Consider the following 13228-nt stretch of genomic DNA (forward strand, 5'->3'; position numbering starts at 1 on the left):
AAGACTTTTTAAAGATAATACCCAAATTAATAGTAGTAGTAATAGTATGAGTGGCATAGTGGTTAAGAGCTTGGCTGCTAACCAAATGGTCAGCAGTTCAAATACACCAGCCACTCCTTGGAAACCCTATGGGGCAGTTCTACTCTGCCCTATAGGGTCTCTATGAGTTGAAACCAACTTGACAGCACCTAACAACAACAACAGCAGTATGATATAAAGCTAATCGTATCATTATTGTAATAACCATAATAACTATCATCTCTAACAGCTATTCTATACCCTCTATGTAGCAGCAATATGGGCTCCGGGGTATTATTTAATCCTGCTGGCAAATTTAGAGAGGGGGTATTAATATTCCCATTTTATAGATGAAGAAATTGACACCTAGAGAGGTTAAGTTTCTTGATCCAGTTACAGAGCTACTAATTAGCAAAACTAGGATTCAAACTGAGATCTCTCTGACTCCAAACCATGTACTCATAACTACTACAGTCTTGTGTTCTATGAAATACAATATCTCTGTACTCCTTCCATTGAAAAGAACCACAGAAATGGGTCATTTAATACTGATGGATCATTTCTACAAAGGTCCCTAAGGTAACATGGCTAACAGCCTCCCCACTGGGCACTCACCGTGGCCACAGTCAGTCTTCATACTTGCCACCTGCCACTGGTAACCTCATTGCAATGGTTATTTTGTTTAAATGAAGTAGCTGATATCTCCATAAGTGTATCCCTATGCCTTTGAAATCTTAGTAAAGAATATTTTCTTTGTGATTTTGAGTTACCTTTAGTTTTGTTTTGTTTGTTCATTCCCTAAAGCCAAGTTAGGTTTTCACTTCATCTGATTCTTTACAAATAAAGGGTCAAAACTGGCTTGGTATTCTAGACTCTTCATGTGGTCTTAGCACAAACTACCTCTCCACCTCGTCTCTAACAACCCTCTGAGTTCCTCTTCTTCTGCAACACAGGTCTCCTGGTCATTGCAAAAACCCACTGATGTCCACATCACCATGCCTTTCACTGCTCATGCTCCTCCCCAACCAAAAATGCCCCCAACCTATGTTTCTAATACTTCCCTGTCCTCTAATAAGAATAAGTCTTTTCTGGTTACTGGTCTGTAACAGCAATTTTAAGAAAAGACTAATGTTATCTCTGCTAATCTAATAACCAGCCATTTTAATTTTATATTTCTAGACTTTAAAATCTATGATGGAAAATAAAATATGTATAATATATATTTTAAGTACATTCTGCATGCATCTTCCAATATAATCTCTGCACAATTACCCCGAATTTGTCAACCCCAGACTGTGGAATATTGTGTTTTATACATCTCATCCTATGAAAATTTTAACCTCTGTATCTTTAAAAACAAAAAAAAAGAAGAAAGAAAAAAGAATTGGTTGCATCTGCCTCTCGTCTCTCTTCTCACATTACTTCTAGTCAATACAGCACGTATTATATCTATCAATATAACGCATATATCATATACCCATTGCCGTTCATATAGCATATATTTTAATATAACACATTTTTTTATTGCCGTAATACATATTGTACTATGGCAAGTTACTCATAAATCTGTTTCTTCTAGTTTCTAAACTTCTGATCTTTATGTCCATCTAAGATCAGCACACAACACTTAGCACGGTACTTTATACATAAAAAAAAAATTTTTTTTTTATACATAGCACATAGTAAATGTTGATGAGCAGAAAGTCCATTTTAGAAGCTAATCCTATCTGAACTTCCTCAAACCATTTTGTGTAAAACTACAAATCCTAATTATCCTTCATTTTACTAGGGCACCCTCCATTGACATTACCTTGCGTTTTCTATAGAGGTTGTTGTACAGGGCTCTGAAATTTTTTCTAGTGTAGCTGCTCCGATATGCTCCACCAATGAGGTATTCTATTACCAATCCAATGTCAATCAGTGTGATTTTGTACCCTGAGAGAAGGGTATTCTGCAACAACAACAACAAAAATGTCACAAATTATAACTTTCAATTCTTTTTCTCTATCTTTTTCACCATGATGTTAGCATGTAACCAAATCAACCTCAAAGAGTAGATTCATTTTTCAATCATACTTACAAATTGATCAAGTAATATGACCAGTTATTGATATAAAACACTTGTCCCAATAAAAAAAGACACTTATCCTTAATTTAGATTTTTTTAGTTTCATAGACAAAGAATGAGTCTATGTTATCTGCTTATGTACTTGCTCTCTCTCTCATGCTTACACATATACGTATACAAATCTAAAATAAAATACATTTAAATGTAGTTTAAAAGCTTATTTTTTACCTGGAAATAATATAACTACTACAACAGAAAAAAAATCACTGAAGGATATACTTGGATATATACGATTCGAAACGAACACTGGGTTAAATCATTAGCCTTAGTCTTCACTGACATAGTTCTAACACTTTTCCCTGTGTTGCCCACATTATATGTAAAAGAAGAATATGGAAGGAAGTAGAACAAAGAGAAATAGGAACATCAAATGGCAGAGCCAAATGAGACACCAAACCCTGAGCCTGTGCCAAGACTAATATTACTGTTGGTAGGAGGGGTGAGTTGTAGATTTCCAAGTGAGACGGTCTTAGTCTAAATGAAAATTATTCTGGCCCCTTAAAACCTACCTTCCTACCTCTTTGTAATTGTCTACTTCCCGGTAAATTTTTTATAAGTACATAGAGTGCTGAACACAGTCTCTGAAATGAATAACTTGTGAATAATGCAAACTAAGCTTTGAACAAGAAATAATGTTTTGTATACGTGCATACGTGTGTGTGAATCATTTCATTTTCCTTTTTCACATTCGAATTAACTTTTTTCAAGGAACACCAAAAACAACGGTCTTATATATTCGACCTATTTCATTCCTTTTTCTGTTTTTATTGTGAGAGAATCAAAGTTTAAGGAAATAATTTGAGGAAATTCATTTTGATATAAGTGAACTTAAACTAAATTTACCTCAGTGAACGTGGCAGAGGGTTACTGACCATACCATAATAGCTATTTTTCAGAAAAGTCTACTCTTGTTACATTTTGTTAAAACTTTTTCAACACTTCACCACGGCTGGTTGATTCCCCAGGTTTCCTCTCTTCTCCTAGCAGGATGCCAAGGCACAGGCACGCCAACTCCAAATTTACCCACTATACAACTTTCCTGGACGGCAGCAGCAAGCCCTCACCATTTTTTTAGGGCTGTGTGCAGTATTTTTAAAGCCGTGCACAAAAACTCATACACAAAAATTATGCAGACTGAGCATGCATCACAAGACTGAAGATCCTTCCCTCACTGTTCATGAATATGTATGTCACTCCCTGTATAAGAAGCAAATCTGTCTTAGCTCAGGGAGCTGGCAGCCTTAGGTCGTGAGACCCTGCCTGCCTCCCAGTTTGCAAACTGTGAATAAACCTTTCTGTTCTTCCAACTCCAAGTCTGGCTGACTTCAATTTGCCAGTCTGCTCGGCAAGAACCTATTAGTTGTTGGCTTCATCAGCATGGACACTTTTGCTTACTACTAGTTTGCCAACTGGAAAACCTGGTGGTTTAGTAGTTAACAGTTACTGCTGCTAACCAAAATGTGGGCAGTTTGAATCCACCAGACGCTCCTTGGAAACCCTATGAGGCAGTTCAATTCTGTCCTGTAGGGTAGCTATGAGGCAGAATTCAGTGGGTTTGAATTTGCCAATTAAATGTCTTCCTCTTCAGTCCTGTGACTCTGGCTCCCTCACCAAGTCAACACATGCAGAAAGCCCACACTGTTTCCATCAAATATTAGACTTCAGAAAGATGACCGTTTCAAGAACTGCTGGAGGAAAAACTTTGTAAAATGTGCCATGGCTGGGTTTTAAGCATGGTGACAAACAAAAAGCACTCTCAATTTTCTGTCGATGTGAATAAAAGTTCTTGGTAATTAAAAGAGAAGGAATTAAGCACAAAGTCTGTTAAACTTGCAAAGTTTGGATAACTAATGGGAGATCAAAGAATTATATTTTAAGTGTAATCTAACTCAATGCTTAATGAGAACACCATGAACAAAACATTAGTGACAGTATAGAATGAGCTCTATCCTGACTCCCTAGAACAATGCTTAGACTAAAAAAAATTGATAAAGTCCCAAGTTACCGCCAATGTTTAAAACAATGCTAACAATGGAAATCATGTATTTGTCCTCCAAAAAAGAAAACAGAATCACCAAGTTTCTTTGTTTTCAGCTGGTTTTATTATCATCAGTGGTGGTAAAGTGGTATCATGCTGAAATGAAATTCTGATTGGCAGTTTTGTGTGTCTCCAATTGATTTTTTTTAGAGGAAATAATTATGAACTAATGTCACCTATTTGGTGGATCAAATCTTCAGCACTATTAAAAAAAATGAAGAGGAAAAAATATAAAAGTGTGGTTTGGTAAAGAAATGATTGAGAGTCATAGGTAAAGAGGGTAATTCACTAGAAAAATCCAGATCTATATTTTACAAATCAAAATCTGGTAACGCCTCTATCACAAAGCTAAAGCAACACACAAAGAAATTCTCACCACACCATTGTAATTAGGTTACCTGTTTTACATCTCGGACAAGATGATGTAAGAGCATATTAGTAGGTCCTTGTTTCTGCAATAAACAAAAGGAAGAATTATCCCCTTCAATTACCATGTGCTAAGGGGAAAAAAATTATTTCAGTATGTATAAGTAACCGAGATACTGAAATTTTTCATCAACATCTTTAGCAATGAAGTTTAAGCCAATTAACTCTAAGAAAGGTATTTCCCAAGAGACGTAATTAGATTGAAATATTTTCAAAGCAAAATGTGTGTGTATGTGTGTGCAGGTGTGAGACAGAGAGAGAGAGAGAGAGACAAGAACTCAATGAAATTTATATGGCAAGAGGCAGAAACAAATTTCATGTAATTTATAATTATGCTTTATCACATATGAAGTTTCTGGCCTAATCTATCCTATCATACCATTCCATTCTAAAAACAAATATTTATTGAACACTTGCTATATTCAGTCAGGCCTCTAAAGAACTCAATAGCAATATAAGCCCTTTCTTCTTAGGGTGTTTACAATCTAATAGAAGAGACTGGGTACTTACACTAAAAAACCAATAATATGAAGATGCGTATCCTTGAAAACAGTTACAACTAATATAGGGAGATAACTGGGTAAACAAGAAGACAGGACTTGAATAGGTCTTTGAATAAAAAGCAAAATTCAAGGAAACTAAAAGCGAAGACATTTCAAGTAGGGTGCATGGCTTGAGCAATTGGTGTTTTCACAATTATTAAGCAAGTCTAGTTTCAACAGAGTTTGCATAGGATATTTGCAGGAAGAGAATTTCAGAAGTGGACTTAGGTTGATATGCTTTCAATAACTCCATAAAAGCCATTTGTGCTAATTTACATCTTGGACTTTAATTATATCTTACTATATTTTCTTAGTTTAGAAATGACCATAGGATAAAATAGAATTGATAAGAATGTTTCTTCTTGGATCGGGAAGTCTCTCTCTCTATAAACTGTTTTAGTACATGAACATTGAAGGAGACAGCGAAATCTTAAGCTAATTAGTAAACGAATCTTCAGGGAGCTGACTGATGAAATGATGATATGTTTCAATACTCACAGTATTATAGAGCTCTTCCAGTCGGGGGATGGTAAGAAAGCGATGGAGGTTCACCCCGTATTCTATTAAGAGTTTCACAAAATCTACCCGATCCATCACTAAAGCATCCAGCATTGCTTGTTCCAGTGAGCCAGGCTTCAGAGGGCAGAAATAAATAAGAGACATAAAGAGAATTCAGAAAGTTGAAATTACTTAAGAATTTCATGTGTTTAAGTTCAAAAATACTTAAATGAAATATATATACAATACAATCTTACTAAGAAACGTGCAAGATGAGGAAAAAAGCAAAAAAAAAAGTGAACTCGAAGTCATAAAAATATCTTAAATAAATGAAGAACCATCCCATGTCCTTGGATGAGAAGACTGACTATTGCAAAGATTTCAGTGCTTCCTAAATTACAGGTTTAATGCAATACTAATAAAAATCCAAGGTTTCTTTTCTTAGCTTAACATTGTTTCCACTAAAACTGTACCTTACTTCTGGGTAGAAATGGTAAATTGAACACAATAATCTTATTTTACTCCTATCCAAAACTCCACTAAACTGCAGTAAAAGAATTTTGTTTTTAATTGCTCCACAAGGCCAAAGAGAACAAGAGTGGAGACACAGCACAACATTTTGGAAGTTGGAAAGCAGGTGGTCAATGGTGATTGACTTAATAGACCCCAGAATTCCAAATACTGAAAATTGAAAAAATGAAGAACAAATCAGATCTATACCACAAAATCCTAGGAGCACCAAACCCACGGTCGCCAAGTAAATTCCAACTCATAGCAACCCTATAGGACAGAGTAGAACTGCCCCATAGAGTTTCCAAGGAGCACCTGGTGGATTCAAACTGCCAACCTTTTGGCTAGCAGTCATAGCACTTAACCACTACGCCACCAGGGTTTCCAACATAGGAGCACCAGGATGAAATAAATACATGCTGAACCTCAATGTTGAAACCTTCCCAGTTGCCTTTCCCCACTTCATTCCCATAACCCCAGCAGCAAGTCAATTTACATTCGAGGCAGAGAATTAGAAGAATCTTTTCTGGTAATGTAACCAATATAAAAGATATGTGGGTTTTTATGATGACATTAGTGTCCCACCAGCAAATGGCAGCTAGATCCTCCTTCTGTGAAGCTCGAAGTTGTCAAGCTTCACCTATAGGATCAGAACTTCTAATGAGCCTTCTAACCTCCACCCTTACATAATGAACACCAAAACAAACAGACCAAAAAAAAATCTCAACTAGGAAGGAGCCGTCAATACATGAAAAAGAAAGCTTCAAAGGAGCTATCTATCATTAATATCCACAGAGAGGTTACAAAAAAAAAAAAAAAATACTGTATCCAGGGTGCTATTAAAAAAAAAAAAAAAAAAGAGGGGGTTGGACAATCAGAGAAAAAAATTGCTCTTAGAAATTAATAGTATGCTACCAGGAATGAAAAACTCTATAGAAGGCTGGAAAATGAAAGTTGAGAAAACCTACCAAAGAAAAGATATGGAAGTTGAGAGAAGAAAGATGAGAAAATTAGAGTAGTCCATAAGGTCCAACATTCAAATAAGAGGAATTTCAGAAAGGCAACAGAGAGAAGAGAAAAGGAAATTCCATAAATAGAAACACATGATGCCAAATTGAAATCATGTGTCCAGCATAATGGATAGAAGCAGACTCACAACAACACCCATTATTGTGAAATCTCCAAACACTGAACAAAAAGAATATTCTAAAAATTTCCAGAGAAGGAAAAAAAAAATGGTCACACACAAAAGATCAGAAAACAGCAATGCTAGGCTCTGGGAGCCAAGGATTCAAACTTCTGAAGGAAAATTATTCTCATTCTTGAAAAAATACTTTCAGACATCTCAAAATATTTATCTCCCATACCTCCTTCCTCAAAAAGTTACTCAAGGATGCTCGCCTTGAAAATGAAGAAAAAGATATGAGATAGGGAAAACAGGAATTCCAGCAGACGAAGCAGGCAAAAGAATTCCCAAGATAATGACAGGAGATTCATGGATGACTGACAAGCACCAGGAATAGAAGGCAACAGATCCAGGTTGTAGCAGTGCCAGCACAAGACAAAAATGTTGAGGGATCTTTAAGACTGGTGAACCAGAAGACAGCAACGTGACTTATTATTTAGAACTATGGAGATTTATAAATGTTAGAGCAGTAAAAAAAATATATATATATATCAAAAGTGTTAGGCTTTTGGGTGCAGCAGGACAGAGAGTGCCTATGTTTTTTTGTTTTTTTTTTTTTTGTAGTCCTTTAGTACATTTGGATGTTTTAAAAAATGTACATGTATTCCTTTGACCCCAAAATAATAATAATTCATTTTTTTAATTAAAAAAAAAAACAATGCAGTCGATTCGATTCCGACTCATAGCAACCCTATAGGCCAGAGTAGTAGACCTGTGGTATATAGTCACAACTATATATTTTTTAATGAAATGTTGATAGTTATTATCATTAGCACTATGGAATATCTTTCTTCTTTTCTCTGTTTTCATCAATTTCTATTATGAGCACTTATTACTTTTAAATATAAAAAATAAGATAAACATGAAGTCCTAAATAACAATATAAAAATCCTCCCATTCAAATAAATTTTAAAAATCCCTCCATTCTGTCTTTCCCCCAATCTCCATTTTTCAGCTTTAATTAGGCGGAAGGGCCAGAGAAAAAAGTGTTTTCAGGGAGCAAAGTGGATGAGAAAAGTGTTTTATCTGTCCCTAGGCGCCCAGCCACCCAGATGCTACTCCCACAGCCTTTCCCAAATCAATCAATATCTCCCCCAATCTTCTCTTTTGCTCCTTCCTAACAAACCAAGACACAAAATATTTTTTTAATAATTTTTATTGTGCTTTAAGTGAAAGTTTACAAATCAAGTCAGTGTCTCACACAAAAACCCATATACACCTTGCTACACACTTCCAATTACTCTCCCCCTAATGAGACAGCCCGTTCTCTCCCTCCACTCTCTCTTTTCGTGTCCATTTCGCCAGCTTCTAACCCCCTCCACCCTCTCATCTCCCCTCCAGGCAGGAGAGGCCGACATAGTCTCAAGTGGCCACCTGATCCAATAAGCTCACTCCTCACCAGCATCCCTCTCCAACCCATTGTCCAGTCCAATCTATGTCCGAAGAGTGACAAAATATTTTTTATCAAGTAACTTAGTTTTCACTGTACCTTCCAATGTTGTCCATAAATTAGAATCTGCTTCTTGGCAATGTCCATTCGGTCCCAGGCCATTGCCAGATTTAATTGTTCTGATGCTGATAAATTTGTGCCTAGAATGAAATAAAGAACAAATATGTATTACATTCAAAATATCTACTTAAAAACACAAAGTGCCATTGAATGTGGAAAGAGGAAGTGAGAAACAACTGTAACCCTATTCAAACACTTACCCTTCAATAGAGCTGTTAGGATTGCTAAATCTAGGTCTTGTTGCTCCTCAGAATCGGCATCAAATATGGTAATCTGTAATAATTGAAAAATAGAACGCCATACATTTGGGAGACCCAGCAAAGAAAATCTTTCAAAAGTATTCATAGAATTCGCTACTGAGCTAATGAATTGAGGAAAAGACTTTTCATTAATGTGAAAAATGACATAGAGTTAAAAAAAAAAATTGTTTTCACCTATACAAGAGAAAGAAGCCCTGGTGGTACAGTGGTTAAGAGCTACAGCTGCTGACCAGAAGGGTGGCAGTTCGAATCCACCAGTCGCTCCTTGGAAACCCTACAGGATGGTGCTACTCTGCCCTACAGGGTTTCTGTGAGTGGGAATCAACTCCATGGCAATGGGTTTGGGTTTTTGTTTTTTTTTTTTTTTGAGGAGGGTGTATAAAAGAAAACTTTTAGAATAGGGTAATAAAGAAGTATGGGCACTTGGGGAAAATAAATAAAAAATTAATGGATTGTAACATGTTAATTTACTATGCATGTGCTATAATGAAAAGAACACCAGTGTGAATTCCTAAAGTCAATAAAATCACTTCTCATTCTAAAGGCATACCAAGCCTTAGAAACTAAGATTTTTGCCTTTTTAATGAGAAATGAACGCTCAAGGATTTGTCATGACACAAGTGGGACAATGAGCAAGTACGATGGTAGCACAGATGATCCTTATGATGTCAAAAGTGTCCTGTGAAACCTGGCATGCAACTGATTTTTTAAGACAATAAGGACTTTATTTATTTTTTTAATTTTTGTTGTGCTTTAAGTGAAAGTTTACAAATCAAGTCAGTCGCTCATACAAAAAATTTATATACACCTTGTTATATAGTCCTAGTTGATTTCCCCCTAATGAGACAGCACAGTCCTTCTCTCCACCCTATATTTTTGTGTCCATTCAGCCAGCTTCTGTGCCCCTCTGTCTTCTCATCTCCCCTCCAGACAGGAGCTGCCCACATAGTCTCATGTGTCTACTTGATCCAAGAAGCTAAGGACTTTGTTTTTTATTTTAAAAAACCACCTGCTATAAACCAAGATATCTCAATCTTTCCAAAGGAAAATGTATTTTATACAGTAAAGGGAGCTGGCTTAACAAAAAGAGCCAAGGGTGGTCAATTCTAGTCCCAAGTATGTTACTAACATGCAGACTCTGGTACATGTTTGAAGGCATCTCAATCTCAATCTCCACATCTACAAAACGAGGAGACTCCCCTGAGAAATCTCCTATACAGGTATAAAACCACGTTTCTACAACCTTGCATGCTGTTCCCTTCACCCAACAGCCCTTCCATGCACAGGAGTAAAATCAATCCTCAACTGTACAGGAGCTAGGAACCTAATTCCTGTAATACTCGAAACCTGTGCTACCTTCTCTACCCCCTCTTGATTAACTACTCCATTAATTACATCATTGATTACTCCACTTGATGACAGGAAGGGACAAACAAAAAGGAGAACTCTCCAATCTGTCCTGTCCTTAACTTACTGAATATTCTGGGAAACGGGAAGTGTAGTGAATTGAGTATAAAACTTGATCTCTGAGTTCAATTTCCAGTTCTATCATTTCTTAACTGCGTGATCCTGGGCTAATTATTTAAATTCTCTGGGCTTCAGCTTCATCATCTCTGAAACTGAAATAAACAACCACTGTCATATTGAATTTATGGGGCTATTTCAGGGGAAAAAATACATTGGAAAACATACTGCCAATTGTAAATATGGTCATTATTGATGTTATTAGGTCAACTAAAATTTCAAATAGTTTTTCACATATACGAGGGTAAGTCCAGAAGTACTGCTACAAAATCATAGAAATCTTTATTAAACAAAAATATCATAATGTGAAGCTATTGTTTCTCAACATATCCTCCCTCTAGGTCTATACACTTCTGAAGGCGGTGTTTTCATCTTTCTAATCCTTCACCCGAAGGATTCTGTGCTCTTCAATTTACGCCACATCAAAATGGCAGTTTTGGCATCCTCGAGGGACTCGAATCGTGTTCCTTTTAAATGTTCTTTGAGTTTGGGGGACAAAAAGAAGTCTGAATGGGTAAGATTAGGACTATAGGGTGGATGGGGTAAGGTTTCCCAACGAAATTCTTATAGGACAGCCCATGTTACCATGGAAAAATGACCAGGTGCATTGTCACGATGGAAAAAAATTCCTCAGCACAAATTCCCTGGCCTTTTTCTCACAATGCAGTTTTCAATTTTCTTAAAACAACTTCAAAATAAGCCCCCGTGATTGTCCTGTGTCTTTTGAGGAAGTCTGTCAAGATTACCCTCTTTGGAATCCAAAAAAACAGTTGCCATAGCCTTCTGGGCAGTCTTCCCTCTCTTGGCTCACCTTTGTGGTCTTTCCAGCCTTCCTTAAAATGCTTGACCTGCCTAAAATCTGTAATTTTATGTGGGGCAGCATGCCCATAAACTTTGCAAAGCTTCAATGATTTGGGAAGATGTCCACCAAACTTTGTTAAAAATTTGATATTAGCCCTGACCTCAAAATCGTTTTCTTTTTTTTTTCCTCTCATGGCACAAAAAGTATACTTCTGCTGCCAGAAAACCAAAAAACCAAACCCATTGCTGTCGAGTTGATTCTGACTCATAGTGACTCTAGAGGACAGAGTAGAAATGCCCCATAGAGTTTCCAAGGAGTGCCTGGTGGATTCGACCTTTATGTTGGCAGTTGTAGCACTGAACAACTATGCCACCAGGGTTTCCTCTGTTGCTGGAAAAATGAACAAATCTGTCTTGGAAGAAATAAGCCAGAATGCTTCTTGGAAATAAGGATGGTGAGACTCTGTCTCACGTACTGTGGACATGTTATCAGGAGGTATCGGTTCCTGAAGAAGGACATCATACTTGGTAAATTAGACAGCCAGCAAAAAAGAGGAAGACCCTCAACAAGATGGATTGACATGGTAGCTGCAACAATGGGTTCAAGCATAACAACAATTGTAGGATGGCACAGGACCAGGCAGTATTTCGTTTTGTTGTACATAGAATCACTATGAGTCAGAACTGACTCGACAGCACTGAACAATAACATAACTAAGACAAGCGTATTACTGAAGGAACTTGTCTGCCTCCAAAGCAACATGTTTAATCACATTTTTTTTGGAATAAACCCGTGCATGTACAAACTGGAGCCCTAGTAGCAATACTTTTTGGCTTATCTTCGTGTTTAGCCACGTTTTCTCTAGTTTAGACTTGTGCAATTGGATTTTTAAGACCAGGTACTTAAATACTATCAAAAATCTTACATAATTTGATCCAGCCTTCAAATTCTGGAAAGATCACATTCAGCCAAAGTTTTCTGGTCATATCATCAACAAACTTTTATCCAAATCACTGATGAAAAGTGCTTTGATCAAAGTGCCCTAAAACACTAAAAACTTTCCCTTTAATCTACATTATGTTTGGAGCCCACAGTTTGCAGACTCCATTTTCTGTCTCAGGGTATATTCTCACACTTCCCATTGTCCAGTTATCTCCCCAACGACCTCCTGCAGCATTTACTCAGGATACTATGATGTACGGCATCTAACCCAACAGACTTGAGTTCACTTAAGACATAGAGCTGCTCGCTTACCCACTAAAAATGTTTATGTGTGCTCTTCACTAAATGTGCTCACTCTTCGGCAACACTGCTATGTTATTTTATCTCTGTGCTTTTTCCCAGGTAGACCCTGGGATCTGAAAACTAGGAAGCTGGCAGTAAGATGCCAAGTGTACTCGACTAAGGGTCAGGTTCAGTAGAATTACATACAATCAAGTTAAGAATGAAGCAGTCGATGTTTTAAAAACATTGTAAAAATAAATAAAAATATTACAATTGTTGAAAATCAGCATTTTTTAAAGTCACCTAAAGCATGCAGTCATCCTACTCACAGAATCCCTGTGCGCCATACACTCCATTAGAATCTGAAAGAGGTGCTTGGACTGTTTCAGGCTAAAGTTGAAAGCGTTCTGAATCATGTGGATGATCTCCTCCTTCACCTGAGGACGTAGAGTCCTAGGAGAGAGAAAGATGCCCGTGATTGGACATAACCCAAAGACAGGGAGAAGCCAGCAACAGCAGTACGAGAAAACCCACCGGCCCCACCTGACTTAGAAGGTTTCTA

The 13228-nt window shown here is 37.0% G+C and overlaps 1 protein-coding gene across 4 annotated transcripts in view; it reads right to left on the reverse strand.

Moving 5' to 3' along the window:
• The window catches only part of TRPM6 (transient receptor potential cation channel subfamily M member 6), a 191754-nt gene that overhangs the window by 86521 nt on the left and 92005 nt on the right, over positions 1-13228 (reverse strand). For all 4 annotated transcript variants that reach the window (XM_049896190.1, XM_049896192.1, XM_049896191.1 and 1 more), the window contains exons 9-14: positions 12996-13119; positions 9057-9129; positions 8836-8936; positions 5651-5785; positions 4583-4636; positions 1829-1969 (exon numbers count right to left, since the gene is read on the reverse strand). In XM_049896190.1, coding sequence (XP_049752147.1) covers positions 1829-1969; positions 4583-4636; positions 5651-5785; positions 8836-8936; positions 9057-9129; positions 12996-13119 — 628 coding nt within the window. The remainder of the gene's footprint in view (positions 1-1828; positions 1970-4582; positions 4637-5650; positions 5786-8835; positions 8937-9056; positions 9130-12995; positions 13120-13228) is intronic.

The sequence above is a fragment of the Elephas maximus genome, chromosome 9, assembly GCF_024166365.1.
Source record: "Elephas maximus indicus isolate mEleMax1 chromosome 9, mEleMax1 primary haplotype, whole genome shotgun sequence".
Classification (NCBI taxonomy): domain Eukaryota; kingdom Metazoa; phylum Chordata; class Mammalia; order Proboscidea; family Elephantidae; genus Elephas; species Elephas maximus.